Below are 18,603 nucleotides of genomic sequence, written 5' to 3'. Positions count from 1 at the left end.
TAAAGCAACAGTAATCACACTTTAAAGCCCCAATAATCACACTTTAAAGCAACAGTAAATCACACTTTAAAGCAACAGTAATCACACTTTAAAGCAACAGTAATCACACTTTAAAGCAACAGTAATCACACTTTAAAGCAACAGTAATCACACTTTAAAGCCCCAATAATCACACTTTAAAGCCCCAATAATCACACTTTAAAGCAACAGTAATAGCACTTTAAAGCCCCAATAATCACACTTTAAAGCAACAGTAATCACACTTTAAAGCAACAGTAATCACACTTTAAAGCAACAGTAATCACACTTTAAAGCTCCAATAATCACACTTTAAAGCCCCAATAATCACACTTTAAAGCCCCAATAATCACACTTTAAAGCAACAGTAATCACACTTTAAAGCCCCAATAATCACACTTTAAAGCAACAGTAATCACACTTTAAAGCAACAGTAATAGCACTTTAAAGCACCAGTAATAGCACTTTAAAGCATCAGATATAATATTGTACTTGCATAGGGTAGTTCAAATACTTTTTTTATGTTGGAATATGGAATATGGTTACTGGGCTATTATTTTGTATGTGAAGGTAATAAAGACTACCACTGACTGACTAGCATTTTTGTCCTTTTCAACTTTTTGTTTCAAGTGTAAGGATAAGAATTGGATGTTAGTGATTGGTTCGTAATGCCTGACGAGTTCCTATGAACAGAGATCTGTATATAATGACGAGATACTAATGTATCTGCCCTAACAATGGGAGTAGTTGTCCCAAAGGCGGGAAGACAGGCGACAAGTTTACATCGAAAATAAGCTCATTGTAACCCATTGGGTTTATTTTGGACAGATTTTGGCGAGAGTGAAAACTCTCGCTTCGCCTCTTCCTCTCTGCTATAAACTGGCAGTGCCTTCTTTACACGTAGCGGCTCCTTTAAAATAAACGCAGTGTGAATGAATTTGAGCCGTGCTGCGCTGACGTAGGGGACTTTGGTGTAGACCCAGACGAGGGTACAGAAGAGAATAACGGAGAGAATAAGGACTGTTATCCTGGTTTTATTTGGCCTTATTGTTTTGCAGGAAATGTTCTTGGCATTTTGATCAACCAAACTGGACATGCGGTACAAATTTATTTGCTGGGGTAAAATGACCTGTGTTCCATTTATTGAGATACAACATCATATTTTACATAATCAATTGTAAACTATACCACAAATTAGAATGTCCTTCATAGTGACGTTCAAAATGCTTAATTGAACTATTCTAGATATACAATCTGAAAAGTATTATTCTGTCGATGTGCCAATATTATTATTGAGTAGCTATTCCTTGAAAGAAACAAAACAATTGGGGATTAGTTAGCCTCTTTTTGCGCCATAATCTAAAGTAAAATCGACCAAGGCCTCTGAAAAATATATAACTGAGTCTCAGAGAGAGGGAGGGGTTCAGTGACCCTGCAGCCTGACATTGGACAGGGAGGGGAAAGTGATATATCCCCAGGACACCACTGCCTCTTCTTGCACTCTCTCTCTGTTCCCCTGGAGAGCACGGCAAGAGACACATCATGCAACATAATGGTAATGGGAAGGAGAAGCAGTCGGTGAACCAATCCGACCCTCAGCTCCAGGGGATGACTGATGGCAGCGGACCACACATCCCAGGCAATGACACCCTAAGCGGTCCCACACTCTTCCAACTGCCCGCTCATTCCCAACTGGAGTTCAAACGCAACGCAGTCACAGAGGACTACAAAATAACAACTCAAGTACTAGGACTGGGTATCAACGGGAAAGTGCTGGAATGCTACTGCAAGAAGACAGGGGATAAATGTGCGCTCAAGGTGTGTGTGTGTGAGAGAGAGAGAGAGAGAGAGAGAGAGAGAGAGAGAGAGAGAGAGAGAGAGAGAGAGAGAGAGAGAGAGAGACCATCAGTCATCAGACGCAAGTGGAACCATGTTTTTTAGGTCTTGCTTTGCTTTCTTTTCTTACCCACTGATGTAAATGACAGGACACATGATAATGTGCAGTGGTGATGATAAGTGGGAGAATAGTAATCAATTATTCACTATTCTTCCATCTCAGACAGTCTCCTCCTCAGTCTCTTGCATCTTTCTTATTGGTTGGCTAGTACCAATGGAATCAAGTCCTTTGTCTGATTTGCGTTGGAGTTGTATGAAGGACATACGCCCACCTTGGATATAATGCTAAAAACATATGATTGCCAGTCACATCCCCAATAATTTACAGTACATACGTGGGCATCAGTGCACATGCTTGCAGTATAGAGTGTCTGATGTGCAGAAGTTGACATTCGTGCAGGGAAGTTACTGTCACCTGAGTCTCCTCTACTTCCTCTGATATATTTACTGTACCAACAAACAAGACGAAGTTGCCTGTTTCTCTTTTAAAGAGGTCCACGTAAGCACTGATAACACCAATAGATCAGGGCAGATTTAACTGTCTCTCTGTGAGCCGGTTTGGAGAGGAGCCACAGGCGGCAACAGTGCTGCCCTTTAAACTAACTAGATTACTCCTGCACATTCAGATCTGGGGAGAGACAGGGATGTACTGTCTGGGACTGGGTCTTATGCAGAGGGTTTTGTGTTAGTGCCTGTGGTCAATGTCATTTTGTATGGACAATGCCATGCTCTGTCTGGACTGATTCTATGTTCCTTCTAGGAGGATTTACTCTGGTGAGGTCCTAAATTAGGGATGGGCAACAGGGACCACAGTGTGCAGACATTTGTTTCAGCCATGTTCTGATATACCTGATTCAACTCATGAAGGCCTTCAGTTTGATTTACTATTAGTTCAACCTGGTGTGTTTGTACTGGGCTGGAGCAAAAGCCTGCATATAATGCGACCAAAACTGTCCATCCCTGACGTTAAGTTCTGCCTTGGCATGCACTCTACGCTCTATCTATCCTTCTGGACACGGGGCTCTGTGGTCTGATTAAATGTTGAGTGTTTACTTCCATCCTTTGAAGGTCAACCACTGAAATAGTGAGCAATTTGGAAACATTTCTACGTCAACTAGTTGTGTAAAACCTGCAAAGTCAGTTAGTTAGCATGTGTGTGTGTGTGTGTGTGTGTGTGTGTGTGTGTGTGTGTGTGTGTGTGTGTGTGTGTGAGAGAGAGAGAGAGCAACCAGGAATATTCTTAAAAAACAAGAACTGAAACCCCATGAGCCCGCTTTCATTGGAACATTCTCAATCTCCAAAATAGTTCCACATTCTTTTTTTCCAGGTACACCAAAGATAGGTGGATGAAATGTGATTAGGAGGATCAGTTATGGCACATGTGAATACATGCTTATGTTCTCTTCTGTCAGTGTTTGTGTTATGAACAATGTTTAGGCTGAGTATTAGGTTCCTCCTCTATAAACAGTTTCATCTCAACCTGCCCTCTCCTTCCTGTCCCACAATGCACTAGTTCCTGTCATAAACAGAGGAGAGGCTAGTTTCTCTGACTGTGGTGTCTGGGGATATGGGATCCCTCCCAACCTCACATCTAATCCCTTTGCAAATTTGTTATTACTGGTACATTTTGAATGCACTTATAAAATGCAGCATTCATTCTAAATGTTCTGCAGGGAATCGTCCTGCAAAGCAAATTTAAAAAAAATTCAATCACTTTGGTGCAAGTTTAAGTATGTGGTACATATTAAAAACTCTAAGCACAAAAATCTAAACAGAATCTAAACAAAAATCTAAACAGATCATCAAATGGCTCATGTTTCGAAATTCCAAGCACATGTTCAGTTGACTGAGTACAACAAATACCTATGGGACCTATGATTTCTTCATCCGGCTCGGTATGTGCCACCATTTGGAATTAGTGTAGTGTACAATGCAGTTAAATAAAGGTTAAATAAAAAATTAAATAATAATATAAAACAATATATTCCACTCATTATCTGAATTTCTGTTATCCACTGTAAGCCGATAGATTTCAAGCAGAGAGACAGGAGAGGCGATACTGTATCAGTTTACAAGTCACGTAGAAAAGGTGATCTTTTTCAATGTTGCATGGGGCAGGAATGGCATACAACGCCGTGCTCCTTTTTTTAATAGCCAACTGTTTCTTATGATTTGTCCTACATTTGTACTCTATAGGGATAATGAAACTGTAAGAATGACACTTCTCAAAATGCCCACAAACTGTAATTGGATACACATTATAAAAATAATTGTGCTTGTCAAGTTACAGAATTATCAAATGCTGTATGAAATTCTTTCTATTCAGCACTTCAAAAAGAACCGTTTTGAAATGTATATATAACATTTTTTACTATTGGATTAAATGGTAGTTAAAATGACTTAATGGGGAGTCTATCAATATCTGATGTATTGGTGACTAAACTAAATGTATTTTATGGAAAACTTGCATGAATGACTCAGGGATGAAAGATGTGTGAAACCCCAATGAATGCAAAATCAAAGGTTCTGAACATGAAATACAATTGTTTTCAGTTAAGAGTTTTGTACTTAGAGTTTAGAAAATATACATCTGAAAACTTACATCTGAAAAATGTGCCAAATTGACTGAACAAAAACTGTAATATGAATGAATGGTCCAGGTTTGTATTTCGGATGATGGAATGACTGATATGATAGTATGGAGAGACTGTGTACGTGTGTGTGTGTTAGAGTGAGAAAGAGCAAGAGTGAAAGAGTGAGAGAAAGAGAAGTGAGAGAGAGAGAGAGAGAGAGAGAGAGAGAGAGAGAGAGAGAGAGAGAGTGGGAGAAAGAGAAGTGAGAGAGAGAGAGAGTGGGAGAAAGAGAAGTGAGAGAGAGAGAGAGAGAGAGAGAGAGAGAGAGTGGTGGGGGGTCACAGGGCTTTTAACCTGATTGAAGCTATTATTATGCTCTTGATCAATTCCTCCAAGTGGCTATAGACAACATGTACGCATGCACACAAAAACACACTCACAGCACATACATGTTGCATAGATACACATTCACGTTCCAATACAGATACAAGCTGCACCCATCATCATACCTTGTCATAGTAAATACTGTATGTTTCTGAAACCTGCACAGTACTATCTCCCTTCTTTCTCTGTGTTTCTATCCCCACCTCCTCTGTGGTTGCAGATTCTGCATGATAGTCCTAAGGCGCAGCGGGAGATGGAGCTTCATTGGAGAGTGTCGGGGGGTCCATACATTGTTCGCATCCTCAGCCTGTATGACAACATGCACCAGGGGAAAAAATGCCTGGTTATCGTCATGGAGTGGTAAGGAACACACAGACCACATAAACCAGAATGCATCTGTCTATGATGTATGTATTCTCTCTTAGCTTATCTAGCATGCCAGTCTAGACTTTAAAAACATTACTAATGACTAGGGCCAGGAGTTTTTCCTAGTCAGGTCACGTGGTCAGAAAATAACTCCTGGGCCTAATGAAAAGCTACACAAACATCAAATGATGTTCCTGCTATCCTTGGTCATTGTCTTTGGGCTCTGTAGATTGGGCTCAGTAATTGCCTAGTAATTACTAAGGGACAATGCTTGCCTTGTTAAGGGGAATAGCTTTGTTGTCTTGTTAATTTTAAGAAGCTCTGATCTGTGTCTCTTGTTTTACTTCCTGTCTCAGTATGGAGGGAGGCGAGCTGTTCAGTCGCATTCAGGCCAAAGGGGACCAGGCTTTCACAGAGAGAGGTGAGTTATGACGGGGAACTGTGTTGTGTCATTTACAGTGCTCTGTGATTTACGGTGACCCATATGCTCTATGTTAATCAGATTTATGTCATGGCTTTTAATCAGAGGCTTCAGAGATCATGAGGGACATAGGTACGGCCATCGAGTACCTCCACCACATGGACATAGCTCACAGAGATGTCAAGGTGGGACTATACTTCTAGACACACATCACTCACAGACATGTACACCCATGTATCTCTTTCATCTGACACTCACTGACAGGTGTCTTTACCACTGGTGGTTTTAGTGATGATGTACTTATTGCTTTCGTCTTTTTTACACCTCCCTCCACACGCACACAACAGCCTGAAAATCTGCTCTACACCACCAAGGAGAGCAATGGTGTTCTGAAACTGACTGACTTTGGCTTTGCCAAGGAGACCACCCTCCACAACTCCCTCCAGACACCCTGTTACACCCCTTACTATGTTGGTGAGTGGTTGGGTCTGTTACACCAGTAGTAGTGTAGTATACTATCCAGATGTGAATGGTGTAGGCTATAATGTTTTATGGTTGACTTTTCCCCACATATTGTCCCTGTCTCTGCCGGTCTGTCTGTCTGCCTGACTAGTTGTCTCTTGGTCTCTATTTGTGTCTGTCTGTCTGTCCATCAGCCCCCGAGGTGCTCGGTCCAGAGAAGTATGACAAGTCATGTGACATGTGGTCTCTGGGCGTGATCATGTACATCCTGTGAGTACCTAGTGTGTCTTTGTGCTATAAGTGTGACAGTAGGTGTGTGAGAATCAAGTCACAGGCTTCTTATTCACTCTCACTCTCCCTACTGTTCCCTCCTGGGCCTCATTCCTACTCTCCCTTCTCTGCACTGCCTGGTACTCCTCTCCCTCTCTTTCAACACTCGGTTCCTCATGGTCCACTACTTGCTTTCTACCTCTCCTTCTCTCTCTCCTTGTATTTAGTATGAATGACTGTGAAAGGACTGTTAAATGACTGTTAAAGGACTGTTAAATTACTGTTAAAGGACTGTTAAATTACTGTTAGGACTGTTAAATGACTGTTAAAGGACTTCTAAATGATTGTTAAAGGACAGTTAAATGACTGTTGAATTGCTGTTGAATGAGTGTTAAAGAACTGTTAAAGGACTGTTTAATGACCGTTAAATTACTGTTAAAGGACTGTTAAAGGACTGTTAAGTTACTGTTGAATTGCTGTTGAATGTGTGTTAAAGAACTGTTAAAGGACCATTAAAGGACCGTTTAATGACCGTTAAATGACTGTTAAAGGACTGTTAAATTGCTGTTAAATTGATGTTGAGTGACTGTTGAATGACTGTTGAATGAGTAAAGTGTGTGCTGTATCCCCAGGCTGTGTGGATTCCCTCCGTTCTACTCTAACACGGGCCAGGCCATCTCTCCAGGGATGAAGCAGAGGATCAGGATGGGCCAGTACAACTTCCCTAACCCTGAGTGGGCCGAAGTGTCAGAGGAAGGTCAGACTAGAGGAAATTGAATACTGTGGGTTGGGATGGTCTATACTAGAGGTGGAGGCTTCACTGCAATACAAACTATGTTCTGCTAATTACAAAATATTTTGGACGGATTCGTCTACGGTTGTGATTTGTAGGTCCTTTGACAGACACCTTGTCTAGTTTACCTGATGTTCATGTTTTATTTGTTATGCTTGTTGACCTATGACCATACCCTCTGTAGCCAAACAGCTGATCAACCAGCTGCTGAAGACAGACCCAAACGAGAGGATGACCATCGGGCAGTTCATGAACCACCCCTGGATCAATGTGAGGGTGCTGCTTACTGCATGTCTGAGAACACTGTCTGAGTGCGGTTGATAATATGAGACTCATTCACACTGTGTGTGTGTGTGTGTGTGTGTGTGTGTGTGTGTGTGTGTGTGTGCGTGCATGTTGACATTAAAGCAGTCGATGGTGGTTCCTCCTACTCCTCTGCACACATCCCGTGTTCTGACAGAGGACAGAGAACTGTGGGACGATGTCAAGGTGAGTCTAGAGAGCTGTCAAACACTGACACTCTGTGGTATGAAAAAACACTGCATATTAATGGCCCAGTTTAATCTAACACTAACATTAAGAAGCCACTGGATGGTGTTAAACAGTAGATTTGTAAGACCCATATTGCAACTATCTACAGTGCATGTAGAACATTATCATACCCTTGACTTATTCCAAATGTAATTAATGTTGTTGTGTTGCTGCCTGAATTCAAACTGGATTTTTAAAAAAAATTCTCTCATCCATCTACACACAATACCACATAATGACAAAGTGAAAACATGTTTTTAGGAAAATGTGCCAAATATATTGAAAATGAATAACAGAAATATCTAATTGACATACAGTGGGGCAAAAAGTATTTAGTCAGCCACCAATTGTGCAAATGCTCCCACTTAAAAAGATGAGAGAGGCCTGTAATTTTCATCATAGGTACACTTCAACTATGACAGACAAAATGAGAAAAACATTTTTTTTATGAATTTATTTGCAAATTATGGTGGAAAATAAGTATTTGGTCACCTACAAACAAGCAAGATTTCTGGCTCTCACAGACCTGCAACTTCTTCTTTAAGAGGCTCCTCTGTCCACCACTCGTTACCTGTATTAATGGCACCTGTTTGAACTTGTTCTAACTTGTTATCAGTATATATATATATATATATATATATATATATATATATATAAAACTTGTTATCAGTATATATATATACTATATATATATACTGATAACAAGTTAGAACAAGTTCAATATATATATATAAGTATCCACAACCTCAAACAGTCACACTCCAAACTCCACTATGGCCAAGACCAAAGAGCTGTCAAAGGACACCAGAAACAAAATTGTAGACCTGCACCAGGCTGGGAAGACTGAATCTGCAATTGGTAAGCAGCTTGGTTTGAAGAAATCAACTGTGGGAGCAATTATTAGGAAATGGAAGACATACAAGACCACTGATAATCTCCCTCGATCTGGGGCTCCACGCAAGATCTCACCCCATGGGGTCAAAATGATCACAAGAACGGTGAGCAAAAATCCCAGAACCACACGGGGGGACCTAGTGAATGACCTGCAGAGAGCTGGGACCAAAGTAACAAAGCCTACCATCAGTAACACACTACGCCGCCAGGGACTCAAATCCTGCAGTGCCAGACGTGTCCCCCTGCTTATGCCAGTACATGTCCAGGCCAGTCTGAAGTTTGCTAGAGAGCATTTGGATGATCCAGAAGAAGATTGGGAGAATGTCATATGGTCAGATGAAACCAGAATATAACTTTTTGGTAAAAACTCAACTCGTCGTGTTTGGAGGACAAAGAATGCTGAGTTGCATCCAAAGAACACCATACCTACTGTGAAGCATGGGGGTGGAAACATCATGCTTTGGGGCTGTTTTTCTGCAAAGGGACCAGGACGACTGATCCGTGTAAAGGAAAGAATGAATGGGGCCATATATCGTGAGATTTTGAGTGACATCACCTTCCATCAGCAAGGGCATTGAAGATGAAACATGGCTGGGTCTTTGAGTATGACAATGATTCCAAGCACACCGCCCGGGCAACGAAGGAGTGGCTTTGTAAGAAGCATTTCAAGGTCCTGGAGTGGCCTAGCCAGTCTCCAGATCTCAACCCCATAGAAAATCTTTGGAGGGAGTTGAAAGTCCGCGTTGCCCAGCAACAGCCCCAAAACATCACTGCTCTAGAGGAGATCTACATGGAGGAATGGGCCAAAATACCAGCAACAGTGTGTGAAAACCTTGTGAAGACTTACAGAAAACGTTTGACCTCTGTCATTGCCAACAAAGGGTATATAACAAAGTATTGAGATAAACTTTTGTTATTGACCAAATACTTATTTTCCACCATCATTTGCAAAGAAATAAATTAAAAATCCTACAATGTGATTTTCTGGATTTTCTTCCTCATTTTGTCTGTCATAGTTGAAGTGAACCTATGATGAAAATTACAGGCCTCTCTCATCGTTTTAAGTGGGAGAACTTGCACAATTGGTGGCTGACTAAATACTTTTTTGACCCACTGTAAGTATTCACACATCTTTTCTATGACACTCCAAATTGAGCTCTGGTGCATCCAATTTCCTTTGATCACCCTTGAGATGTCACTACAACTTGATTGGAGTCCACCTGTGGCTAATTAAATTGTTTGGACATGGTTTAGAAAGAAACCCACCTATCTATATAAGGTCCCGCAGTTGACACTGCATGTCAGAGTAGAAACGATATCTTGAAGTCCGTGGAACTGTCCATAGATCTCAGAGATTGTGATGATGGGGAAGGCTATAAAACATTTCTAGAGTGTTGAATGTTTCTGGTCTCCACCATTAGCAAATTGAAAAAGTATGGAACTTCCCAGACTCTGCCTAGAGCTAGCTGTATGACCAAACTGAGTAACCAGGCAAGAAGGAGTTGATCAAGAACCCAATAACCACTCTGACAGAACTACAGAAGCCCTTGACTGAGATGGGAGAACCTGTCAGAAGGACATCAGTCTCTAGAGCACTTAACCAATCTGTGATTTGTGGGAGAGTAGCCAGATGGAAGCAACTCCTGAGAAAAAGGAACATGACAGCAGGCCTAGGGCATGGTGGTGGCAGCATCATGCTGTGAGGATGCTTTTCAGTGGCAGGGACTGAGAGTAAGGTAATGATAGAGGGAACAATGAATGGAGCCAAGTACAGGCAAATCCTTGATGAGAACCTGCTTCATAATTCAAATTATCTTAGACTGGGTCGAATATTTATGTTCCAACAGGACAATGACCCCAAACATACAGCCAAAGCAACATTGGCTTCAGAACAAGAATGTGAAAGTCCTTAAATGGCCCAGCCAAAGCCCAGACTTGAATCCCATTGAAAATCTGTAGAAAGGCTTGAATATTGCTGTTTGCCGCTTTCTATCTAATTTAACAGAGCGTGAGAAAATCTGCAATGAAGAGTGGGAGAAAATCCCCAAATCCTGATGTGTTAAACTGATAGACATACCCAAGATGACTTAAAGGGAAATTGCCTACTAATTGCCTACTTATTTTCCTCTACCCTTTTCATTTAGAAATGTCCCTTTAAAGCTGTAATCCCTGGCAAAGGTGCTTTTACAAAGTATTGACTCAGGGGTGTGAATACCAGTATCAGTCAAACGTTTGGACACAAAAGTTCACGGCAATTGGAACCAAAAATCTCAAATTTGGATTCATCATACCAAAGGACAGATTTATAACGGTCTACTGTCCGTTGCTCGTGTTTCTTGGCCCAAGCAAGTCGCTTCTTCTTATTGGTGTCCTTTAGTAGTGGTTTCTTTTCAGCAATTCGACCATGAAGGCCTGATTCACTCAGTCTCCTCTGAACAGTTGTTGAGATGTTGAGATTTGTCTGTTACTTGAATTTGGGAAGCATTTATTTCAGCTGCAATTTCTGAGGCTGGTAATTTTCCAGATTGACTGACCTTTAGGTCTTAAAGTAATGATGGACTGTCATTTCTCTTAGCTTATTTGAGCTGTTCTTGACATAATATGGACTTGGTCTTTTACCAAATAGGTCTATCTTCTGTTTACCAACCCTACCTTGTCACAGCACAACTGATTGGCTCAAACACATTAAGAAGGAAACAAATTTCACAAATGAACTTTTAACAAGGCACACCTGTTAATTGAAATGCATTCCAGGTGACTACCTCATGAAGCTGGATGAGAGAATGACAAGAGTGTGCAAAGCTGTCATTAAGGCAAAGGGTGGAAGCTTCGAAGAATCTCAAATATAAAATATATTTTGTTTTGTTTAACACTTTTTTGGTTACTACATGATTCCATATGTGTTATTTCATAGTTATGATGTTTTCACTATTATTTTACAATGTAGAAAATAGTAAAAATGAAGAAAAACCTTTGAATGAGTAGGTGTGTCTAAACTTCTTACTGTTACTGTATGTAAATTAGATATTTCTGTATTTCTTTTTCACGAAATTTGCACAAATTTCTAAAAACATGTTGTTTTCTTTTCACTGTCATTATGGGGTACTGTGTGTAGATGGGTGAGCATTTTTAGATTCAGGCTGTAACACAACAAAATGTGGAATAAGTCAAAGGATATGATTACTTTCTTAAGGCACTGTATCTGTCCTGTCTGGATCCAGGAGGAGATGACCAGTGCTCTGTCCACCATGCGTGTGGACTATGACCAGGTGAAGATCAAAGATCTAGACACGTCCAATAACCCACTGCTCAACAAGCGACGCAAGAGACCTGCTGCTGGGGGTTTGAGGGAGAGGAGTGAGGAGGGGGAGGTGGTGCGTGATTAGGAGGAGGATGCGCAATGGTTTGCAACAACAAGGCTGAGGGGAAAGGAGAGCGAGGAGGGGAGGGGATGTTTTATTAAAACCTCTAGGCTACTGATCTTGTGTTTATATTACTTATTTGATTCATTCCTCACAGTTTAAAAAAAGTCAGAATACAAACACCCCAATATTCTTAAAGCCCTTCTTTTGAATTAACGTAATTACGTCTCCCTCAAATGCTCGACTGCTTTTTATACGACCGGTGTGTCTAATCCTGAATGCTGATTGGTTGAAAGCGCATTCCAGCGGGGGTTCATTCCACAAATTACCACCAGCTAAATCTATGACGTTAAAATGCCTATTTACTCTGTTCCATTTGACGGAGCATTCCACTGTCTCATTTAAAAAAATATATTTTACCTTTATTTAACCAGGCAAGTCAGTTAAGAACAAATTCTTATTTTCAATGACAGCCTAGGAACAGTGGGTTAACTGCCTGTTCAGGGGGCAGTCAGCTCGGGGGTTTGAACTTGCAACCTTCCGGTTACTAGTCCAACGCTCTAACCACAAGGCTACCCTGCCGCCCCGTTCATCCCAGGCGAGAGAGAGAGGCAGGCAGCGTTTCTCAGCCAGTCGAAATAATGAATCAGCTGGCATCATTTTTATGGATATATACAAAGAAATGTCAATTGAAAAAAAGTCAAACGAAAAGAAGTGCAGCTAGTTTGCAGACTTTCCAGCTTCGGTTTGAAGTTGTGTGAGCTGTGTTGTTGGCTAGCTCCTCTGAACAACAGTGTCCTGATGAGAGAGCACATTTTCTATGCCAGGCGAAATCATACCTCATTAGCTCATTGTTATGGATGTGTCCAGATAAATGTCACTAGAAAACAGCTTAAACAAATGCATCTACTGTTATTATTCTGTCTGCACTGTTTGACTTGACTGTAAATTAGCCGTAGTTCGCTAGCTAGCAAGCAAGGGATAAAAATGTTTTTCCAGCCAAAGATAGGAGTCACAAAAAGCTGAAATATGGATAAAGTTAACCACTAACCTTTGATGATCTTCATCAGATGACACTCATAGGACATCATGTTACACAATACATGTATGTTTTGTTCGATAATGTGCATATTTATATCCAACAATCTCAGTTTACATTGGCGCATTACGTGCAGTCATGTTTTGATTCCAAAACATCCGGTGATTTTGCAGAGAGCCACCTCAAATCCCAGAAATACTCATAATAAAAGATACAAGTGTTATTCACAGAATTAAAGATAGACTTCTCCTTAATGCAACCGTTGTGTCCGATTTTTAAAAAAGCATAATCTGAGTACGGCGCTCAGAGCCCAATCCAGCCAAAGAAATATCTGCCATGTTGGAATCAACAGAAGTTAGAAATAACATTATAAATATTCACTTGCATTTGATGATCTTCATCAGAATGCACTCCCAGGAATTCCAGTTCAACAATAAATCAAATCAAATTTATTTATATAGCCCTTCGTACATCAGCTGATATCTCAAAGTGCTGTACTCCTGCTGTCTCTAGAGAGTTGAAAACAGCAGGTCTGGGACAGGTAGTACGTCCGGTGAACAGGTCAGGATTCCATAGCCGCAGGCAGAACAATTGAAACTGGAGCAGCAGCACGGCCAGGTGGACTGGGGACAGCAAGGAGTCATCATGCCAGGTAGTCCTGAGGCATGGTCCTGGGGCTCAGGTCCTCCGAGAGAAAGAGAGAATTAGAGAGAGCATACTTAAATTCACAAATGACTGATCTGTTCCATAAAGTCCATCCTTTATGTCCAAATAGCCACTTGTTGTTAGCGTGTTCAGCCCAGTAATCCATCTTCATGAGGCGTGAGCACTACGTCCAGACAAAAACTCAAAAGTTCCGATACAGGTCATAGATACATGTCAAACGATGTATGGAATCAATCTTTAGGATGTTTTTAACATAAAACTTCAATACTGTTCCAACCGGAGAATTCTATTGTCTGTAGAAAAGCACTGGAACGAGAGCTAACTCTGTCGGGACCGCACGTCACGAGCCTGAGACACTCTGCCAGACCACTGACTCATTCAGCTCCCATTCCCCCTCATTTAAAGCAGAAGCATGAAACAAGTTTCTAAAGGCGGTTGACATCTAGTGGAAGCCTTAGGAAGTGCAACGTGACCCCAAGCTTTGAAAAACTACAAACCTCAGATTTTCCACTTCCTGGTTGGATTTTTCTCAGGTTTTCACCTGCCCTATGAGTTCTGTTATACTCACAGACATAATTCAAACAGTTTTAGAAACTTCAGAGTGTTTTATATCTAATACTACTAATAATATGCATATATTAGCATGTGGGACTAAGTAGGAGGCAGTTCACTCTGGGCACACTATTCATCCAAAAGTGAAAATGCTGACCCCTATCCCAAACAGTTTTTAAACCTAAAATAAGTAAAGTCATTTTGTGTGGATAACCCCCCCAAAAATGTTTACATCAGATGCAGAAGAAAAATAAAAGTGTGCTACACATAATTTGCTCCTACAAACATGCACAGATCAGATCGAGAGGATGAGCACTACTAGGTTATTACAGATTCTTACAGGGTGATCAGCTTAAACTTCAATAATTACAACTATATGCTCAGTGGCGACCCATCATTCAGGGCAGGTGGGGCAGAACCTGTTTGCATGTTATTTTGGAATTCATTCGTGTCACATATCAGGTTGCAAATATTGTAAAAACAAATGTATTGAGTGAATAAAGCCTCATACAAACATGGTCTCTTTCTTGCTTTCTTGAGTAAGAAAGGGGCAGCCAGTGGAAAATACAGAGCATAGGTGTTGGTAATCTTCTCTAGTTGCGCCGTGATTGGCTCAGTGTTCTGTCACTTATGGGGACACTATGTCACCGTAGAATCTACAGGGAGAGCTAGGCAGTTCAAGCCCCCTTGGGTTCTGCCATAGATCTACATTAGAAGTGCCCTTCCAAGAAGGCTCAATGTCATTGGCCACAGATAAAATGACGTAAAATCACGTTATACAATATCTACCGTAGCTTTGATTGGACTGAACATGTCAACGTCATACTTTAAAAATCTTAGCTAGCAAGCTAGACAAGCAGTCATCATCATGAATCACATCAACAATTTACTGGCAAATCCTTTTCAATCCTTGTCACATGGAATTATAAAGTATCAGTGCTCATCGGCCATTGGACATAAACATTACACAATATTACACAAGTCGGAAATTGCAAATTTAACAATGAGTTGTTTGGAAGGAATTAGTGGCTAACTGCAAGCGTTGCAAAGCAATCACTATTTTGCTTCCCATGCCTGCAGCTCAGTGGAGAGAGTGTGAGGTCCAAGTCTGGGTTTAAGGATTTAAAACATCTGTCTGAAAGGGTCTCTTTTCCAAGCTTAAAAGGATAAACAGACGCAACAACACGGACCAGAACAGGTTGAATACATTTGCCATGCTGTCCATCCAGCATGACATCTATTGCATTCAGAACTGGGAAATCTCAGACTTCAGTGAGTTCAAGACAACTAGGAACTCTGAAAAAGACGAGCTCCGACTAGGAAAATAACTCAGAATTCAGGAACTTGGGCCTCTTTCTAGAGCTCTGACCTGAAGATTGCTGATGTCATGATTTGACAATGTTTTTTTCAGAGTTCCCAGTTGTCTTGAATGCACCATAAAGCCACATAATGCCACATAATGATGACAAAATTCGGCCATCATGAACCCAATGGTCACTCTAACATCAAATCAAATTGATTTATATAGCCCTTCACACTCAAAGTACTGTACAGAAACCCAGCCTAAAACCCCAAACAGCAAGCAATGCAGGTGTTGAAGCACGTTGGCTAGGAAAAACTCCCTAGAAAGGCCAAAACCTAGGAAGAAACCTAGAGAGGAACCAGGCTATGAGGGGTGGCCAGTCCTCTTCCGGCTGCCGGGTGGAGATTATAACAGAACATGGCCAAGATGTTCAAATGTTCATAAATGATCAGCATGGTCAAATAATAGGTCTGGGACAGGTAGCACGTCCGGTGAACAGGTCAGGATTCTATATCCGCAGACATATGTGGAGATGGGAGAACCTTCCAGAAGGACAACCATCTCTGCAGTACTCCACCAATCAGGCCTTTATGGCAGAGTGGCCAGATGGAAGCCACTCCTCAGTAAAAGGCACATGATAGCCCTCTTGGAGTTTGTCAAAAGGCACCTAAAGACTCACAGACTATGAGAAATAAGATTCTCTGGTCTGATGAAACCAAGATTGAATTATTTTGGCCTTTCTTGAACTTCACTGTTGGTTAAGGGCTTGTAAGTCTACACTTGTATTCAGCGCATGTGACAAATAAAGTTTGATTTGATTTGAATGCTAACCGTCATGTCTGGATGAAATCTGGCAGCATCCTTATATTGAAGCATGGTGGTGGAAGCATCATGCTGTGGGGATGTTTTTCAGTGGCATGGACTGGGAGACTAGTCAGGATCAAGGGAAAGATGAATGGATCAAAGTACAGAGCGATCCTTGATGAAAACCTGTTCCAGAGCACTCAGACTGGGGCGAAGGTTCACCTTCCAACAGGACAATGACCCTAAGCACAGCGCCAAGACAACGCAGGAGTGGCTCCGGGACAAGTCTCTGAATGTCCTTGAGTCGCCCATCCAGAGCCCAGACTTGAACCCCATCGGATATCTCTGGAGAAAACCTGAAAATAGCTGTGCAGCGACGCTTCCCATCCAACCTGACAGAGCTTGAGAGGATCTGCAGAGAAGAATGGAGGAAACTCCCCAAATACAGGTGTGCCAAGATTGTGGCGTCATACCCAAGAAGACTCGAGGCTGTAACCACTGCCAAAGGCGCTTCAATAAAGTACTGAGTAAAGGGTCTGATTACTTGTGATATTTCCACTTTTAAGTTTTTATACATTTGCAAATATTTCTAAAAAGCTATTTTTGCTTTTTCATTATGGGTATTGTGTGTAGATTGATAACAACAATTGAATCAATTTTAGAATAATGCTATAACGTAACAAAATGTGGAAAAGTCAAGAGGTCTGAATAATTTCTGAATGCACCGTAATATGCCAGGGAGATATGTATACTGTAGCTAAGAAAGTAATACTTTGTGCATGTTGTGTAGTAATCTGTTAGTAGCCCATGTGCTTCACCCTAATAATTTTGTCCCTTTCCCCCTCAGAACTTAACCTACTCTTCTGACTTGGTAGTGCACAGGTAGCCTATAGCTTGTTTAAAGAAAATGCCATCATCGAATATTGTAAGCGTTCATCGTCTGCTTATACAGAAAAGATGAGTGAGGCCTGTAATTTTCATCATAGGTACACTTCAACTATGACAGACAAAATGAGAAAAACAATCCAGAAAATCACATTGTAGGATTTTTTATGAATTTATTTGCAAAATATGGTGGAAAAGAAGTATTTGGTCAATAACAAAAGTTTCTCAATACTTTGTTATATACCCTTTGTTGGCAATGACAGAGGTCAAACGTTTTCTGTAAGTCTTCACAAGGTTTTCACACACTTTTGCTGGTATTTTGGCCCATTCCTCCATGCAGATCTCCACGTTTCATCTTCAATGCCCTTGCTGATTCTTTCCTTTACACTGATCAGTCATCCTGGTCCCTTTGCAAAAAAACAGCCCCAAAGCATGATGTTTCCACCCCATGCTACCCAGTAGGTATGGTGTTCTTTGGATGCAACTCAGCATTCTTTGTCCTCCAAACACGACGAGTTGAGTTTTTACCCAAAAATTATATTTTGGTTTCATCTGACCATATGACATTCTCCCAATCTTCTTCTGGATCATCTAAATGCTCTCTAGCAAACTTCAGACTGGCCTGAACTTGTACTGGCTTAAGCAGGGGGACACGTCTGGCACTGCAGGATTTGAGTCCCTGGCGGCGTAGTGTGTTACTGATGGTAGGCTTTGTTACTTTGGTCCCATCTCTCTGCAGGTCATTCACTAGGTCCCCCCATGTGGTTCTGGCATTTTTGCTCACTGTTCTTGTGATCATTTTGACCCCAAGGGGGGGAGATCTTGCGTGGAGCCCCAGATCGAGGGAGATTATCAGTGGTCTTGTATGTCTTCCATTTCCTAATAATTGCTCCCACAGTTGATTTCTTCAAACCAAGCTGCTTACCTATTGCAGATTCAGTCTTCCCAGCCTGGTGCAGGTCTAGAATTTTGTTTCTGGTGTCCTGTGACAGCTCTTTGGTCTTTGCCATAGCGGAGTTTGGAGTGTGACTGTTTGAGGTTGTGGGCAGGTGTCTTTTATACTGATAACAAGTTCAAACAGATGCCATTAATACAGGTAACGAGTGGAGGACAGAGGAGCCTCTTAAAGAAGAAGTTACAGGTCTGTGAGAGCCAGAAATTTTGCTTGTTTGTAGGTGACCAAATACTTATTTTCCACCATAATTTGCCCCACTGTATGCCCCCTTTATTTACCCTATGGTTCTGACATGGTGTACAGGGAGAATACTGTAAGAGCGGCCCATGTTCTGAATTCTGTCGCTGTACTTTTCAGAAGTGCTGAACAAATAGTTATATTAACTATGTCCATTATTGCTCACTCATTAACGTGTTAATGGAAATGACT

At 41.3% G+C, this 18,603-nt stretch overlaps 1 protein-coding gene across 2 annotated transcripts; it reads left to right on the top strand.

The window, feature by feature from the left end:
- Positions 1 to 929: 929 nt before the first annotated feature.
- Positions 930 to 12,454, top strand: LOC109891570 (MAP kinase-activated protein kinase 2-like). Of its 2 annotated transcripts, none has more exons than XM_020484111.2 (10): positions 930 to 1,836; positions 5,092 to 5,231; positions 5,594 to 5,658; positions 5,764 to 5,843; positions 6,006 to 6,132; positions 6,315 to 6,390; positions 7,023 to 7,147; positions 7,368 to 7,453; positions 7,595 to 7,672; positions 11,830 to 12,088. In XM_020484111.2, the coding sequence occupies exons 1-10, from the start codon at positions 1,561 to 1,563 to the stop codon at positions 11,992 to 11,994; spliced, it is 1,218 nt and encodes a 405-aa protein (XP_020339700.1). In that variant the 5' UTR covers positions 930 to 1,560; the 3' UTR covers positions 11,995 to 12,088. The 2 variants fall into 2 exon arrangements, with proteins under 2 accessions (XP_020339700.1, XP_031681081.1); XM_031825221.1 differs by having other exon boundaries at positions 994 to 1,836; positions 7,592 to 7,672; positions 11,830 to 12,454.
- Positions 12,455 to 18,603: the final 6,149 nt, after the last annotated feature.

This window comes from Oncorhynchus kisutch, linkage group LG5 (assembly GCF_002021735.2).
Source record: "Oncorhynchus kisutch isolate 150728-3 linkage group LG5, Okis_V2, whole genome shotgun sequence".
NCBI lineage: Eukaryota > Metazoa > Chordata > Actinopteri > Salmoniformes > Salmonidae > Oncorhynchus > Oncorhynchus kisutch.
This window is presented reverse-complemented; position numbering and strand designations above follow the sequence as displayed.